General features: G+C 56.8%; 1 protein-coding gene and 1 pseudogene across 2 annotated transcripts in view; both read left to right on the top strand.

The window, feature by feature from the left end:
* LOC105488166 (shisa family member 7) overlaps positions 1-13,733 on the top strand; it is a 21,885-nt gene extending 8,152 nt beyond the window's left edge. The window contains exons 2-6 of one of the 2 annotated variants that reach the window (XM_071087899.1): positions 4,080-4,782; positions 6,224-6,378; positions 8,176-8,241; positions 9,615-9,764; positions 13,093-13,733. In XM_071087899.1, the coding sequence (XP_070944000.1) occupies positions 4,080-4,782; positions 6,224-6,378; positions 8,176-8,241; positions 9,615-9,764; positions 13,093-13,733 (1,715 nt within the window). The remainder of the gene's footprint in view (positions 1-4,079; positions 4,783-6,223; positions 6,379-8,175; positions 8,242-9,614; positions 9,765-13,092) is intronic. The other variant, XM_011752018.3, reaches the window with a different exon arrangement.
* A 136-nt stretch (positions 13,734-13,869) lies between these two features.
* LOC105488167 (uncharacterized) lies at positions 13,870-15,914 on the top strand (annotated as a pseudogene).
* Positions 15,915-17,490: the final 1,576 nt, after the last annotated feature.

The following is a 17,490-nucleotide window of genomic DNA, read 5'->3' as shown; positions in this document are numbered from 1 at the left end:
AGTGGTTGATGCCATTTGAACTGTTTCCTTTTCTTTTTTTTTTTTTTTTTGAAATGGAGTCTCACTTTGTCACCCAGGCTGGAGTGCAGTGGTGTGATCTCAGCTCACTGCAACCTCAGCCTCCCGAGTTCAAGCAATTCTCCTGCCTCAGCTTCCTGAGTAGCTGGAATTACAGGCGGCCAGGCTCATTTTTGTATTTTTAGTAGTGACAGGGTTTCACCATGTTTGCCGGGCTGGTCTTGAACTCCTGACCTCGAGTGATCCGCCTGTCTTGGTCTCCCAAAGTACTGGGATTACAGGCGTGAGCCACCATGCCAGTCCCTATTACCTTTTTAATTGTGGGAAATACACCATTTAACCATTCTCCAAGTGTCTGATTCGGTGGCATTAGCATATCTGTGAGGGTGTGCAGCCATGGCCATTATCTAGTTCCAGATATCTACTTATCTGGATTATCTACTTCCTCACCACACGAGGAAGACTGGCACCCATGAGTGGCCACTCCCATCCCCCTGTCCCCAGCTCCGGGCAATTTTTTTATTTTTTGAGACGGAGTCTCGCTGTGTCTCCCAGGCTGGAGTGCAGTGGCGTGATCTCGGCTCACTGCAAGCTCCGCCTCCCGGGTTCATGCCATTCTCCCGCCTCAGCCTCCCAAGTAGCTGAGACTACAGGCGCCCGCCACCATGCCCGGCTAGTTTTTTGTATTTTTAGTAGAGACGGGGTTTCACCATGTTAGCCAGGATAGTCTCGATCTCCTGACCTCGTGATCCACCCGCCTCGGCCTCCCAAAGTGCTGGGATTACAGGCTTGAGCCACCGCGTCCGGGCAATTATTAATCAGCTTTCTATCTCTGTGGATTTGACTATTGTGATATTTCATATTAGTGAAATCATACACTAAGTGAGCTTTATGGCTGGACTTTTCCACTGAACGTCATGTCTTCAAGGTTCGTGCATGCTGTGGTTTGTATCTCAGCTTTTGGTACCTGTCACTGTTTGTTGGGTGCTTGCATTGTTTCCAGTGTTTGGCTGTTGTGCAAGGTGCTGTCATGAACATTCAAGGATAAGTTTTTGTGTGGACACATGTTTTGAATTCTTTGGGGTAGACACAAGGCAGAGTGGAAGTGCATGGTAATTCTAGATAACTTTGTTTTATTGTTTGTTTGTTTGTTTGTTTTTGAGACGGAGTCTCACTCTGTTGCCCAGGCTGGAGTGCAATGGCATAATCTCAGCTCACTGCAACCTCCACTTCCCGAGTTCAAGAGATTCTCCTGCCTCAGCCTCATGAGTAGCTGGGACTACAGGTGCACGCCACCATGCCCAGCTAATTTTCTTTTTCTTTTCTTTTCTTTTTTTTTTTTTTTTGTATTTTTAGTAGAGACGGGGTTTCATCATATTGGCCAGGCTGGTCTTGAACTCCTGACCTCAAGTGATCCACCCGCCTTGGCTTCCCAAAGTGCTAGGATTACAGGAGTGAGCCACCGCGCCTGGCCCAATTCTAGTTAACTTTTTAAGGAAGCGCCAAACTGTCTCCCACGGTGTGGGTCAAGCCATTTCTAAGACTCCCATTAAACACCCAAGTGGACAGGTCCAGTGGGCAGTGGGGTATTCTAGCACTGAGTCAGGGGAGGGGTCCAAGCTGGAGCTGAAAAGGAAAGCTGAGGCCCCATGCAGGACGCGATGGAGCTCACTGAGGCTCTGGAAGGCTCACCTCCCAACCCTCTGCCCATCCCCACCAGCAGCAATGTTGTCTACAGTGGTGTGGTCCCTAGACACACACGATGGAAAGAGACGTATAATAGAAAATAACACCGAGTGATATGTATCGACTCAATCCCATCCACCCCCTCCATCCTTTTATGCTGCTTTCATTTCTTTACGGCTTCCTTCATCGTTCCTTTATATTTCTTCACAATTGGCGTCAACATGTGTCCCATTCATTTGTGTCCATCTGCTGACTGTCCCCCCTCACTAGCACGTAAACCCCCGTAAAGGCAGGAACCCTGTGGGCTTATTCACTGCTGCATCCTCAGCCCAGGGAGGCTGCTCAGGAGACATTTATTGAATGAAGATGTGCGGAACGAATGCACATCCTGCGCATCATGCCGGCTCCTGGGAAGCTCTATGGCAGCCTCTCGGCAGCTCGCTCAGGGCAGGCGCTGTTCAGATCAGGTTCTCGCAGACAGGAAACATAAGACTCCTGAGTAGTCACCCCAGACCCCTAGGTTGTTCCTCCTGCAGGTAGAGCGCAGACGTTTCCTTCTCACCAGGCATCCTTCCTTCCCACCCCTATCAACCCTCTAGGTCCACGGGGGTGGGGGGCGTGTCTGGGACTTGGCTGGACTGTTGCCATAGAAACAGCTGGAAGACCTGCCCACCACCAACTCCCACCTCTCTTCTCCATCACCTTTTCTCTTTTGAGACAGGGTCTCACTCTGTCAACCCAGGCTGGAGTGTGGTGGTGCAATCACAGCTCCCTGCAGCCTTGATCTCTGGGGCTCAAGTTATCCTCCCACCTCAGCCTTCTGAGTAGCTGGGACTATAGGTGCGCACCACCACCCGCGGCTCATTTTTTATTTTTTATTATTTTATTTTATTTTATTTTTTGTAAAGACAGGGTTTTGCTGTGTTGGCGAGGCTGGCTGGTCTCCTGCTTGAGCGATCTGCCCACCTTGGCCTCCCAAAGTGCTGGGATTTACAGGCGTGAGCCACCGCACCCAGACGACCCTTTCTCAGCCTGTATCTCCCTTCTGAATAGTTAGCAGCAGCAGCAAACACTTTCTTATGTCACCTGCAGTATGCCAGGCACTGTTCTAAGCTCTTTACACATATTTACTCAGTTCATCCTCCTGACCATTCAGAGATAACCATCCTCATCCCCATTTTACAGATGGGGGAACTGGGGCACAGGTAGCTTAGATAAGAACCTGTCAGTGTCAGGCAGCCGGCAGGAGGTCCAGCCGGGTGATGAGCCACCCTGCTGTGGTTGTGGTTCAGCTGTGGACAGAGACACTTCAAACCTGACGCCATAAGCATGGTGTGCGTGCGTGTGTGTGCGTGTGCCTGTGTGAGAGAGGAACGAGACAGAGAGAGAGCACGCGAGAGAGCACCTGAGATCCGTTGATTACCAGATCTAAATAAAGGAGAGAAATTGGCATTTGGGGGCACTGAGGACAATATGGGTGTAAGTCAGTGGTTCTCCACGGGGGCCTCCTCGAAACAGGTGGACTTTTGGCAATGCCTGGAAGCATCTTACATTGTCACAACTCGGGGGGATGCGGTGCTCCCGGCATCGAGAGGGCGCTGCTAAACATCCCACAGTGCTCAGGACAGGCTCTCACCACAAAGCAGCATGGGTCCCCGAATGTCAGTGCTGATAAACCGTGCACTGCCTCTTCCCACTTGCCTGGTCTATAAACTCAAATTCTCAACTTCTCTCTCTCCTCCTCCCTCCCTCTCCTCCCCCTTCTCCTCCTCCCCTTCTTTTCTCCCTCCTTCCTCGTCTCCCTGACTCCTCCTTTCCCACCCACCCCTCATCTGTCTCCCTTCCTTCCCTCCCCGGCCCCCACTCCCCTCGACACCCTCCCTTCCCCTCCCCTCCCTTCCCTTCCCCTCGCCACCCTCCCCTCTCCTCCCCGCGCCTCCCTTCGGCTGCCTCCCCTGCCCTCTTCTCTTCTCCGCCCCCGTTTCTTCTCCTTACATCGCGCCTCGCCTCGCTTCTCGTCCTAATGTCTGCACACCCCTCTGGTGTCTGTCGACCCTCCCAATCGCTTCTTCCGCATTCATCTCTCGCCTGATCCCGGTTCTGTCCGCCCATGCTCATTTCTCTCCCCCAGCCGTGCCCAGGCGCGTTTCCATTGCTCTCCCATTGTCGCCCACCGCGCGTGGGGCGGCCAACTTGGGCCCACGCAGCTCAGCTCCCTCCGCCCTTCCTGCCTCCTGGAGCCTGTTGCTCCCCACACTCTGCCGGCCCCCGCCCGCCCTCCCCAGCCTCTCTGCCCACCCATCTCCACGCTTCTCACCCTCTGACCGGCTCTCTCCCGCCCAGCGCTCCAACCTCTGCTCTCGTTCTCCCCGCAGCCTGGCGGCCCGGTGCGACCCCTGCACGCCCCATGCCGGCCCTCCTGCTCCTCGTACTCCTGGCCTCTAGCGCCGGCCAGGCCGGGGCGCGCCCGTCCAACGCCACGAGCGCCGAGTCCGCGGGCCCGCTGCCCGCCCTGCTGGCGCACCTGCGGCGCCTGACCGGGGCGCTGACGGGCGGCGGGGGCGCAGCGAGCCCGGGCGCCAACAGCACGAGGACCGGCCCCGCGAGCGGAGCGGGCGCGGCGGCCCGGGCGCCCCCTCCCGCCGAGCTCTGCCACGGCTACTACGATGTCATGGGCCAGTACGACGCCACCTTCAACTGCAGCACCGGCTCCTACCGCTTCTGCTGCGGCACCTGCCACTACCGCTTCTGCTGCGAGCACCGTCACATGCGCCTGGCGCAGGCCTCCTGCTCCAACTACGACACGCCGCGCTGGGCCACTACGCCGCCGCCGCTAGCCGGGGGCGCCGGGGGCGCTGGGGGTGCGGGCGGGGGGCCAGGGCCCGGCCAGGCCGGGTGGTTGGAAGGGGGCCGGACGGGGGGTGCCGGGGGCCGCGGGGGCGAGGGCCCTGGTGGCAGCACAGCCTACGTCGTGTGCGGGGTCATCAGCTTCGCCCTGGCCGTGGGAGTCGGCGCCAAAGTGGCCTTCAGCAAGGCGTCCCGTGCGCCCCGGGCGCACCGGGAGATCAACGTGCCCAGGTGCGTGTGCTCTGGGGCGGGAGGACTGCGAGCCTGGGGCGGGGCCCAGCAAGGGAGGTGGAGCCGTCCAAGGAGGAGGGGCTACAGGGATAGGGCGTCTTCAGAGACCCAGGTGGCGGCCTCCGGCGGAGCTGAAGGTGGGCAGGGGCTGAGAAAGCCGTGCCAGAGCCGACCCGGCTATTGCGGAGTGATGCAGGGAGCGGGAGAAGCTCAGGCTCTCATTCATCGACACATATTTCTTGAGTATCTTCTGTGGGCCAGGAGCTGGGGATACAGGAGTGAACAAAACAAGGTCTCTGCCATGGTGGAAAAGCCTAACTTCCAAATCCAAGTTCACGGCCCACAGGCTGTGTGACAGTGGACGGGTTACTTAACCTCTCTGTGCCTCAGTTTCCCGTCCGCACAATGAGACTAATCATCGTCCCCACCTATTCGGATTGTAATTAACTGAGTTGATTCGTGCAGAGTCCTGGCACACCGTAAGTGCTCATTAAATATCAGCGGCCCAGTCCGTAAGCAGGCAAATGCGTGTGCTGTATAATTTTAGATGACTGTTGTGAAGAAAATCAGCGGAAAGTGTGGAGGGAGGGGGTGCTGGATTAGAGGAAGGGATCCGAAAAGGCCTCTGAGCAGAGACCCAAAGGGAGGAAGCGAGCCACGCAGGGATCTGTGGGCGAGAGGTTTGGGGCAGGGGAACTGCGTGCAAAGGCCCTCGGTGGCCTTCAGGGCAGGGAAGTGCCCGTGCAGCTGGGGGCGGTGGGCAGCAGGAGGTGAGGAGAAGCAGGTGGGCCCGGGTTTATTCTAAGTGTGATGGGGCCACTGCAGGGTCCTGAGCTCAGGCGTGATGCCATCTGTCCATTTTAAAATTATGCGAGCTGCGCGTGAGACTGGGTTGTACGGGGCTAGGGTGGGAGCGGGGAGACCCGTGAAGGGGCTGTTGCAATGATCCAGGTGAGAGATTTCAGAGGTGGTGAGTAGTGGTCCGATTTGGGATATGTTTTGGAGGTTCGATCCGTAGGATTACTGAAAGGGATGAAGTGGGGGGAAAAAAGAAGAGTCAAGGTGATTTAATGTTTGAGGTCCGCATCACTGGGAAAATGGAGCACCCTTTGTTGCCATGGGGAAGGCTGCAAAAGGAACGGGAATGGGGTCCCAGATTCAGGGTGGGGTGAGCCCACAGGGAAGTGAGAGGGACCACAGAAGGGGTGGGGTCCACACGAGTTAAGGCAGCAGCGCTTCAAGCAAGAAGCGTGGCCCGAGAAAGGGGGTCGTTCGAGGGGGCGTGGCTAACGAGAAACGGGAGTGGCCAATGGCGAAAAAAGCAGGCTGAGTGACAGGTTACCCAAGGGCGAGAGCAGGGAGCGGAACGAAGCCTGGGCCCTCCCTGTACCCCTACCGCCCCCAGACCCCAGGCCGCTGACCACCTCTCTGCCACCTTTAGAGCTCTGGTGGACATTCTGAGACATCAGGCGGGGCCTGGGACCCGCCCGGACCGGGCCCGAAGCAGCTCCCTGACCCCGGGGATCGGCGGTCCCGACAGCATGCCCCCCAGGACCCCCAAGAACCTCTACAACACCGTGAAGACCCCCAACCTCGGTGAGTGGAACGTGGGATCCGGCGCAGCCTCCGTCTCTGGCCACGCCCCCTCATCCTGTAGCCCCGCCCTCCATGGCGGCTCCACCCCCATCACCCCGGACCCGCCCTCACCCCTCTACGCCCGCCTGGCACCGCCGAGTCCTGCGAAAGGCGGACGGGGGCTGGGAACTCCGTAGAGACCCAGACCACCTCCTTGCCCTCCTGTGCGCTCCAGTGGGTGGGCTCCATGGGCACCTTGGTGATGTAGGTTTAGACTTTCTCAAGCCCCTGCGCTCAGTGTCAGACCACCCGACAGCCAACAACACACAAGGGCTCAACTACCAAATTCGAATTTGTCAAGAGCCAGACCGACTGGGTTTGAATCCTGACTCTGCCACTGTGTGACCCGGGTCAAGTGACTTCACCTCTGTGGGCCTCAGTTTCTCCATCCGTAAAATGAGAAGCATGACAGTACTCACTTGATGGGGTTATTGTGAAGAGCAAATGAATTGGTGAGACAGGTGTTTAGAATAACGTGTAACACAGGCAAAAATACCATGTTAAGGGTGGGCTATTGCTGTTGTTAAATATATATAATTATATCTTTAAAATAGGATATATTATATTTAATATATATTACTTAAATATGATCTATATCATTATAATTTATGATGAGTGCATCAGTGGAGAAGTCCAAGGAGCTGTCAGGGGGACTGAGAAGATGTGGTCTGGTTCGGGGGCAGGAGGGCTTCTCTGAGGAAGAGGTATTTGAGCAAAGGCCTGGAGGAGGAGAGGAGTTACTGGGGCTGGGAAGCTCTGAGTAGCAGAGCTTGTGAGGTGGCCAGACTTGAGGACAGGGAGAGGGTGGTTGGTGACCTCCAAGAGGGCCTTGAGTGCCAGGCTGAGCTAAGGAGCTCTGCCTCTGTCCTGAGGGTGATGGAGAGCTGCAGAGGAGTTCGAGCAGAGGAGCAACACAGTCAGCAGTGGGTGGAAGAACTGGTCCTCTGGAACCCATGCGAAGGGGAGAGATGAGAGGAAAGAGGCCCAGGAGGAGGCTGGGATGATGGTCCAGGCAGCCAGAGGACGAGGACGGAGCTGGGGTCAGGGGTGGAGAGGAGAAGAGACATTTGAGCTGGATCTTGAGGCAGATGGGAAGAAGGGCTTCAAGGCAGTGAGAACAGCATGGTGGCATGTGCAAAGGCCCTGTGGCAGGACCACACTGGGCTCACTGGAAAGAGCAACGTGGCTTGAGGGAAGGGATGGGAGATGGGGCTGCAGACATCCAGTGGGTCCAGGTTTTGAAGCCTCAAACACCATTCCTGGGTTCAACTTTGTCCCGTGGGTGATGGCAAGCCATGGGAAGGCTCTTGAGCAGTGGAAGGGCAGTTACTTCGGTGAGGCTGATCATGGAGATGGATGGGCTGGATGGCCAGAGGCTGCTCTGGCAATCCAGGAGGGAGAGGACAGATCAGGGCAGAGATTCAGATATCAAGAGGAACCAAGAGGACATGGGTGGGAGGTGAAGAGAGGTAGCAAGGTGACCCCCTCAGATCTCTAGCCTGGGCACCAGGGAGGGGGGTGCTAGGAGCTTGGGACAGACCACTTACCCATCCCTGAGCCTATGCCCACTCTTTCCACCTTCAAGACCCCCAGCCTCAGTTCATGTGGCCAATGGCATGGGTTGATCTGTGGAGCTCTAACGAGGTCCTGCATGTGGGGCCAACCTTGGGGCCAGAGTCCTTCCCAGAGATCAGGGCCGCGGTGCCAGCTGGGGGTCAGCGATGGCAGTGACGTCACCTCCCTTCTCGGTCCCCCCAGATAATCTGCACCACAACTACCTGCACCTCAACGTCAACAGCCCCAAGCACCACGCCGCCACACTGGGTACGGATGAGGGGCTGGCTGCGGGAAAGAGCAGGGCTCCTTCCCTTCCCCCTTTGTGTTGGGCCAGCCATGCCAGGTGCCCAGTGTAGAGCAGGAGCGAGACCACTGTGAGCTCAGTCCTCATGGCGCTCATGGTCTGGCCAGGTCACCAAGTGAACCTGCCTCCTCGTGTGGACGCCGAAAGTGGCATCTCTCTCCCACATGGTTGAGGAGAAGGTGCATGGAGCCTGGGGCCAGGCACTCAGTGAATGCTGACAAATGCCTGGTGCCCCCTTCTCGGGGCCCTCTTCCCCAGCATCAAGCCTGTCTCCTGGAGAGGAGGGGGTGGGGTGAGAAGAGGGAGCTTGAACTGCTGGAATTATGATGGGCTACAATCTCAGATTTCTAACTGCCCAAAGAACTGCTGGGTCTGAGGGAGGAGGGGCTGGGGGCCTGGACTCCTGGGTCTGAGGGAGGAGGGGCTGGATGCCTGTTTTCCTGAGTCTGAGGGAGGAGGGAGCTGGGGCCTATACTCCTGGGTATGAGGTAGGAAGGGCTGGGAGCCTGGACTCCTGGGTCTTAGGGAGGAGGGGGCTGGGGTCTGGACGCCTGGGTCTGAGGGAGGAGGGGCTGGGCCTGGACTCCTGGGTCTGAGGGAGGAGGAGTTTAGGCCTGGATTCCCGGGTCTGAGGGAGGAGGGGCTGGGGGCCTGGACTCCTGGGTCTGAGGGAGGAGGGGCTGAGGCCAGGATTCTTGGGTCTGAGGGAGGAGGGGCTGGGGGCTTGGACTCCTGGGTCTGAGGGAGGAGGGGTGGAAGTCTGGACTCCTGGGTCTGAGGGAGGAGTGACTGGGAGTCTGGACTCCTGGGTCTGAGGGAGGAGGGGCTGGGGGTCTGGACTCCTGGGTCTGAGGGAGGAGGGGCTGGAAGTCTGGACTCCCGGGTCTGAGGGAGGAGGGCCTGGGGACCTGGACGCCTGGGTCTGAGGGAGGAGGGGCTGGGGGTCTGGACTCCTGGGTCTGAGGGAGGAGGGGCTGGGGGCTTGGACTCCTGGGTCTGAGGGAGGAGGGGTGGAAGTCTGGACTCCTGGGTCTGAGGGAGGAGTGACTGGGAGTCTGGACTCCTGGGTCTGAGGGAGGAGGGGCTGGGGGTCTGGACTCCCGGGTCTGAGGGAGGAGGGGCTGGGGGTCTGGACTCCCGGGTCTGAGGGAGAAGGGGCTGAGGCCTGGATTCCTGGGTCTGAGGATGGAGGGGCTGGGGCTTGGACTCCTGGGTCTGAAGGAAGAGGGGTTGGGTTTCTGGACTCCTGTGTCTGATGGAGGAGGGGCTGGGAGCCTGGACTCCTGGGTCTGAGGGAGGAACCTGACTGACCCTGGCCCTGCCCCCTCTAACCCAGACTGGCGAGCCTTGCCGCCGCCCAGCCCCTCCTTGCACTACTCCACGCTGTCCTGCTCTCGGTCCTTCCACAACCTCTCGCATCTGCCCCCGTCCTACGAGGCTGCTGTGAAGTCCGAGCTGAACCGCTACTCCTCCCTCAAGAGACTGGGTGAGTCCTAGCAAGGGCAGCGGGCGGTGACGGGGAGGGGCGGGGCCAGAGTCTGGGTTCAGGACCATGGACAGTGGCCTAAGCGCCTTCCAGTGCTTTACATTCTCTCCCAGGTTTTACTAACCAAGTTCGTTCTAGAATTACCTGATGTACTTTTGTATCAGAATCACTTCTGGTTTGCTTCTTTTAAGTGCAACCTTCTGGTCTCCCCTCCCAGGACTTATTATTGTATTAATCAGGACTTGGACTTGCAATTAATAGAAATACAACTTAAGTTAAAGGAAAAAAAATACGTTCACTTGATCATGGAAAGTCTACAGGTCACCAGATTGCAATGTAGCCGCTGTGGGGGCCCAAGAGCTGTCTCTTAGCTCTCTACGCAACCGGCGGGCCTCATTTTCAGACAGTCTCCCCTTGTGGTGGAGACGATCGCCCTGCAGATGTTCAGGCTGCCGTTCTACCAGCTCAGGGACCCTGGCAGAAAAGAGTCTCTGGCAACAATTCTGGCAAAAAATCCCAGGCCTGGATGCCACTGGTGCAAGTTGGGCCACATGCCCATCCCCGAACCCATTCCTGCGACTCTCAAGGACATTTTGCAGTCTGTGGCCCATCTCTGGCAGTGGAGCAGCCTTCAAACATCTTAAAATGAGAGCCTCACTAGGAAACACTTGTTCTTCTTTGTTACCATTATGTTTTCAAGACAGGGTCTCACTCTGTCACCCAGCCTGGAATGTAGTGGCATGATCATAGCTCACTGCAGCCTCTACCTCCCCAGGCTCAAGCGTGATCCTTCCGTGTCAGCCTCCCGGGTAGCTGGAACTAAGAGCTTGTGCTGCCATGCCTGGTTAATTTTTGTATTTTTTGTGGAGACAGGGTTTCACTGTGTTGCCCAGGCTGGCCTCAAACTCCTGGGCTCAAGCAAGCCACCCACCTCAGCCTCTCAAAGTGCTGAGATTACAGGCATGAGCCACCATACCCAGCCAGAAACTTTTTTTTTTTTTTTTTTTTTTTTTTTTTTTTTGAGACAGAGTCTCGCTCTGTCGCTCAGGCTGGAGTGCAGTCGCATGATCTCGGCTCACTGCAACCTCCACCTCCTGAGTTCAAGTGATTCTCCTGCCTTAGCCTCCTGAGTATCTGGGATTACAGGTGCATGCCACCACATCTGGCTAATTTTTGTATTTTTAGTAGAGATGGGGTTTCACCATGTTAGTGAGGCTGGTCTCAAAGTCCTAACCTTGTGATCCACCTGCCTCGCCTCCCAAAGTGCTGGGATTACAGGCGTGAGCCACTGTGCCCAGCGTTTTTTGTTTTGTTTCATTTGGTTTTTTTTGTTTTTTTTGAGATGGAGTTTCACTCTTGTTGCCCAGGCTGGAGTGCAATGGCACCATCTCAGCTCACTGCAACCTCTGCCTCCTGGATTCAAGTGATTCTCCTGCCTCAGTCTCCAAAGTAGCTGGGATTACAGGCATGCGCCACCACTCCCGGCTAATTTTTGTATTTTTAATAGAGACGGGGTTTCACCATGTTGGCCAGGCTGGTCTTGAACTCCTGACCTCAGATGACCCACCTGCCTCAGCTTCCCTAAGTGCTGGGATTACAGGCGTAAGCCACCGTGCTTGGCCCAGAAACGATTTTCATATTGTGACCCGTGAGACACACACACACATATATGTATATATTTTTAATTACAGGAAAGCTTTGAAATTTTTTATTACAGACATTTGCAAACATATATGCAAGTAGAGAAAATTACAAAATGAGCCCCAGGTTCCCATCACTCAGCCTTAATAATTAGCCACATTTTGTTAATCTATACTCCCTCCACCCCACTTTTTGGTGGATTCTTTTTGTTTGTTTGTTTGTTTGTTTGTTTTAAGAGACAAGATCTCACTCTTTTGCCCAGGCTGGAGTGCAGGGGTGCAGTCATGGCTCACTGCAGGCTCTACTTTCTGGACTCAGGCAATCCTCTGACGTCAGCCTCCCAAGTAACTGGGACTACAGGCATGAGCCACCATGCTTTAGCTAATTTTTTTTTTTTTTTTTTTTTTTTGAGACGGAGTCTCGCTCTATCGCCTAAGCTGGAGTGCAGTGGCCAGATCTCGGCTCACTGCAAGCTCCACCTCCCCGGTTTATGCCATTCTCCTGCCTCAGCCTCCCAAGTAGCTGGGACTACAGGTGCCTGCCACCTCGCCCGGCTAGTTTTTTTTGTATTTTTTAGTAGAGATGGGGTTTCACCATGTTAACCAGTATGGTCTCGATCTCCTGACCTCGTGATCCGCCCATCTCGGCCTCCCAAAGTGCTGGAATTACAGGCTTGAGCCACCGCACCTGGCCTAGCTAATTTTTTTTTTTTTTTTTTTTTTTGTCGAGATGGAGTCTCACTATATTGCCCAGGTTGGTCCTGAACTCCTGGGCTCAAGAGACCCTCCTGTTCAATCACCCAAAGTGCTGGGATTACAGGAGTGAGCCACCTTGCCTGACCTTGGTGGATTCTTTTAAACTAAATCTCATCCTTTAATATTTCAATCACACACACACGTCTGAAGTAAGAATTTCATGAACCATCACTTACCTCCGATTCCCTTATTACATAAACACTTTCTGATAGTTTTCTCTTTTTTTTTTTTTTTGAGACGGAGTCTCACTCTGTCGCCCAGGCTGGAGTGCAGTGGCCGGATCTCAGCTCACTGCAAACTCTGCCTCCCAGGTTCACGCCATTCTCCTGCCTCAGCCTCCCGAGTAGCTGGGACTACAGGCGCCCGCCACCTCACCCGGCTAGGTTTTTTTTTTGTGTGTGTATTTTTTAGTAGAGACGGGGTTTCACCGTGTTAGCCAGGATGGTCTCGATCTCCTGACCTCGTGATCCGCCCGTCTCGGCCTCCCAAAGTGCTGGGATTACAGGCTTGAGCCACCGCGCCCGGCCCCTAGTTTTCTCTTCTGGTCTATTTGATTTCATTTTTCAAAATACTGCTCCCTACCCGCAAAATCAACTTCACAGCGTAACAGGTCACAACTCCAAGTGTGAGTCACATTGCCCCAGGATGAGAGGGGATCAGTGGTCCCCCAAAAGCAAGAGTTGGATTGGGTTCTACTCCCAAAAAGGGATAGGCAGAGGTAAGGGAGAAGAAGAGCAAGTCCTCCACATCTACTGACCCAGCATTGTGAGCTGGGCCTGGGAATCTGCATTTTGGCCACACAGCTAACCTGATGCCCGGGATCCTTGTGGGGCGACAGACCTGCATGGGAGCGGGGTGTGAGGAGGTGGGAGGGGGAGGGCTCTGGATGCGCAGGGGACCCACCGCTGTGGCTTTTCCCCCTCTCCCCGCAGCCGAGAAGGATCTGGACGAGGCCTACCTGAAGCGCCGGCCCGTGGAGTTGCCCCGCGGCACGCTGCCCCTGCACGCGCTGCGGCGGCCGGGCACCGGGGGCGGCTACCGCATGGAGGCCTGGGGCGGCCCCGAGGAGCTGGGCCTGGCGCCCGCGCCCAACCCCCGGAGGGTCATGTCCCAGGAGCACCTGCTGGGCGATGGCGGCCGTTCGCGCTACGAGTTCACGCTGCCGCGGGCGCGCCTCGTGTCGCAGGAACACCTGCTGCTGTCCTCGCCCGAGGCCCTGCGCCAGAGTCGCGAGCACCTGCTGTCGCCCCCGCGCAGCCCCGCGCTGCCCCCCGACCCCACCGCCCGGGCCAGCCTGGCCGCCTCGCACTCCAACCTGCTGCTGGGGCCCGGGGGGCCCCCCACACCGCTGCGCGGGCTGCCGCCGCCGTCCAGCCTGCACGCCCACCACCACCACGCCCTGCACGGCTCGCCGCAGCCCGCCTGGATGTCCGACGCCGGCGGGGGCGGGGGCACGCTGGCCCGCAGGCCGCCCTTCCAGCGCCAGGGCACGCTGGAGCAGCTGCAGTTCATCCCGGGCCACCACCTGCCCCAGCACCTGCGCACGGCCAGCAAGAACGAGGTGACTGTCTGAGGCCAGGGCCGGGGCTGGGGGGCTGCGGCCTCCCGGGCCCCCAGTCCCAGCCGGGATCCCCCGACACAGGCGCACACACGCCAGGGGCCTGGGGCCCAGATCAGCCCTTGGACAGGAGTCAAAGCCTCCTTCCGGGATGTCCTGGCAGACAAGATTCCTCCTCCTATTAGGTCACTGCTTGAGCCAAGGCCTCCTTCCCATGATGTCATCCCAGAGGAAGAGGCCGGCCGGTGAGGTCCTCGCTGGAGGCCATGTCCATGTTCTATGGTGTCCTCAGACGCTTCCTTCTTGTGGTGTAATAACAGAGATGATGCCTTGCCCCATGGCATTCGATCCTGTGGTGTCACTGCAGAGACAATTCACCTCTAACTCCAAGGCCTCTTTTGGCATCATCGCCATGGGGAAGAGATTTTCTCCCTGTGTCTTTGCAGCAGAGGAGATGCCTGTGTCCTGTGATGTCATCGTTACGGACAAAGCCATCTTCCTGGGACCCGCCGCAGGGGAAAATGCCTCACCAATTGTGTCCTCACTAGACCTAAGGTCTCCTTTTCACCACGTCATCACAGGGACCCTGCCTCCTTCCTGTGATGCCATCACCAGAGAAGGTGCCTTGCCCTATGACGTCATCAGAGGGACCGTGCCTCTTCCTGTGATGTCATCACCAGAGATGACCACCCACTCTGGGACCTCTCCAGGAGCAGGCCCTTCTGCACTGTCGCCCAGAGGCTACGTGCTCTGAGATGGCACGAGGAGAGGCCTCCATTGCTGCCACCATGTTGTAGAAGGCAGGGCAGGCCCAGAGTCCAGGACAACCCCAGGGAAGATGCCAGGGAGCAGAGAGGAGCCCTGTCCTGAGATGTTGTCTAAAGGAAGCATCGCTGGGGAGCTGCCCATGTGGAGGGCCTCCTCCAGAAATGATGGTCTGTGTAGGCTGTTGGCAGTGAACCCCCTACCCCAGTGCTGTGATGGCATCACCAGAGCTTCCTCCTCAGAGGCACTGCCCACTCTGGGAGGCCATCGGTATTGATGGTGTCACCAGAGTTACTGCCTTGTCCCACCGTGACTTAGCTTGGTTGCTCCCTCCCCAAACCCAAGGGACATGCCCAGCAGGATCTCTGCTAGACCCTCTAAGAGGAAATGGGGCCTTGGATCCCATACCTGTGCTATGACTCCTGGGAGACAGAACCACCAGATGCCCTTCTGCTCCCAGGAGGCCACTCTGGATCACCAGGATCCTGGAGTCCTGGCACTCATAGGTGTCCTATAGCCTGGCCTCACTCTTCTTTCTGCCATATCTAGAGACAATCGCCTCTGTCAACAAAGTCCTAGCCTTCTACTGGGGGGAGGTGCTTGAGGTACACCTACTCTTGCCCTCACTGACGCTGTCAGCACCACACAATACCCGCCACTCATGATGGCACTGCACCCGGGGTCAAGTGTTACCCATGTCTGAGGATGGAATCCTTTCCCAGGATTCCCTATGACCCCCAACTATGGTAACATCTTCTTCCAGGATTTACCATGACTAATGGTGTCACTATCTCCCAAGACTCTCCATAGCCAACAGTGTCACCACCCTCCATGATTCCTCACAACCACGGTGTCATCATCTTTCAGGAGCCACCACAGCTGACGATGTCATCATTTCCTAGATCCCACCATGACCAATGATGACATTACCTTCCAGAATCCACTATGCCTGACACAGACATCCTCTACTGAAATCCACTAGGACTGATGATGCCACCATATCCCATAATCCCTCATGATTTTGGTGTCATCACCTCCCACGACAGAACCATGGTGTCATCCTCCCAGGATCCACTTCAACCATGGTGTCATCATATCCCAGAATTCATTACACCTAAGAGTGTCATGATGTCATCACCTGCCAGATCCACTTTAACCGTGTGTCTTCATGTCCCAGGAGTCACCATAGCTATTATCAGTTCTCAGGATCCACTCCAACCATGATGTTATTATCTCCCAGGATCCATGAGATCCAATGCTGTCACCACCCACTAGGATCCACCATAACCCTATGTCATCATCTCCCAGGATCCATGAGGTCCAGTGCTGTCACCACCCACTAGGATCCACTTCAACCCTGGTGTCATCGTCTCCCAGGATCCATGAGGTCCAGTGCTGTCACCACCCACTAGGATCCACCATAACCCTGGCGTCATCATCTCCTGTGATCCATGAGATCCAACGTTGTCACCACCCACTAGGATCCACCATAACTCTGGTGTCATCCCAGAGTCCACTGCAACCATGTGCCATCACCCCCCAAGAGCCATCATCTTAGGAGCCAAGTACCATGACGGGCTGTATTTCAGTTGTCCTCTGGGGCCGCATGGTACTTACAGTAGTTCACTTAAGGGGAACCAGCATAACAGGCCATATTCCCGTTTCCACAAAAAGGACAGGGGCGGGGCCAGCTGCCCCCCTCTGATGACTTCACCCCCACTCTGGCCCTCCTTATGTCACTGCCTCACTCCTGACTGAGGATGTTGCCTGGATCAACCCCACCACAGATGTGGCCTCAGCCAACCTCACCTTACCCCCGGTGAGGCACCCAGGCCCCTCCTGACAGCAGCGCTGCCCCTCACCCAGCCATCTGACTGGTGACAGGGTCAACCCAGAAACCTCTCATCACCAGAGGGGAAGCATTTCAACCCTCAGGTGACACCACTGCCCCCTGCCCAGTCCCTGTCACTGGGGCCCCTACCAGGATCAGCTCTCTGCTGGCCCCGGCCAAATTCTCCTCAGATATCCCCGACCCCCGCAGGATGGGCCAAAGCTGGTGACCAACCTGGGGCCTTCAGGGCTGTCTTCTGCTGGCCACATCCTGCAGCAGGGACGCTGGAGAGCAACGGTCCCTGCCAGCACATCTGCAGGGGCCAGGGGTGCTCCTTCACCTCCCTCCCTAACACCCTAACACCGGGGGAGCCTCCAGGGGCGGCAGGAAGTCCCCAGCACCCACTGCACAATCTGCCCTCAATTCTCTTTGTACATAGCCATGTTGCGGGGGCGGCCTTTCCCCCACTCTTAAAGGGCTACACGCCCCTCCCCCAGCCCCTAGGGCAAGGTGGGGGGGGTCTCTTCTTCCTCCCCTGGGCCGTCCCCCTCCCTCTTATGTCTCCCCGCAAACACTGGCACCTCACCCTCCTTCTTGTCAGGAGCTTGGGGCAGAGAGCTGGCCCTTGGCTCACACCACAGCGAGGAAACAGCACACTGAGGAAACGGGGCGGTTACCCAAATCTACCTAGGCCCTGGTGCCAGTTCTTCAACCCCACAGCTTCTAGCTGCTCTGAGGAGCTTCTCCCATCCCTTCCGGGGCCTCCCCAGCCCGATACCGCTCAGGCCGACTGTGACTTCCCCAGAAAGGAGCCAGCTTGAGCGCCCACCCCCTCGCAGCCCCCACCCAGTCCCCTCCCCTCTGCTCCACACCTCCGTGGAACACTCAGCTTTCTCCAGCCGCCAGGATTTGGGGGTTCGGGCCTTTCAGCTTTTGTATCCCCCTCCACTAGCTCTAGGCCAGCCTGGATTCCAGGAATCCCGCCCCCAGCCCTGTCCCCATTCAGGTGGCACAGGCTGCCTGACCCTGGGGCCTTGATCTGACCTCAAATAAGCCATAGAGGGGAGAAGTCTTGAGGGGTGGGAGCCGGTGTGTACTGACAATTCCCCTCCACGTGTCCTGAGCTGGGACCTTGTCATCTGCCCCAACACATGCAAATGCACACAAATCCATGCA

Source organism: Macaca nemestrina, chromosome 20 (genome assembly GCF_043159975.1).
Source record: "Macaca nemestrina isolate mMacNem1 chromosome 20, mMacNem.hap1, whole genome shotgun sequence".
Classification (NCBI taxonomy): domain Eukaryota; kingdom Metazoa; phylum Chordata; class Mammalia; order Primates; family Cercopithecidae; genus Macaca; species Macaca nemestrina.
Note: the sequence above shows the minus strand (reverse complement) of the source record. Positions and strands in the feature narration are given on the sequence as shown.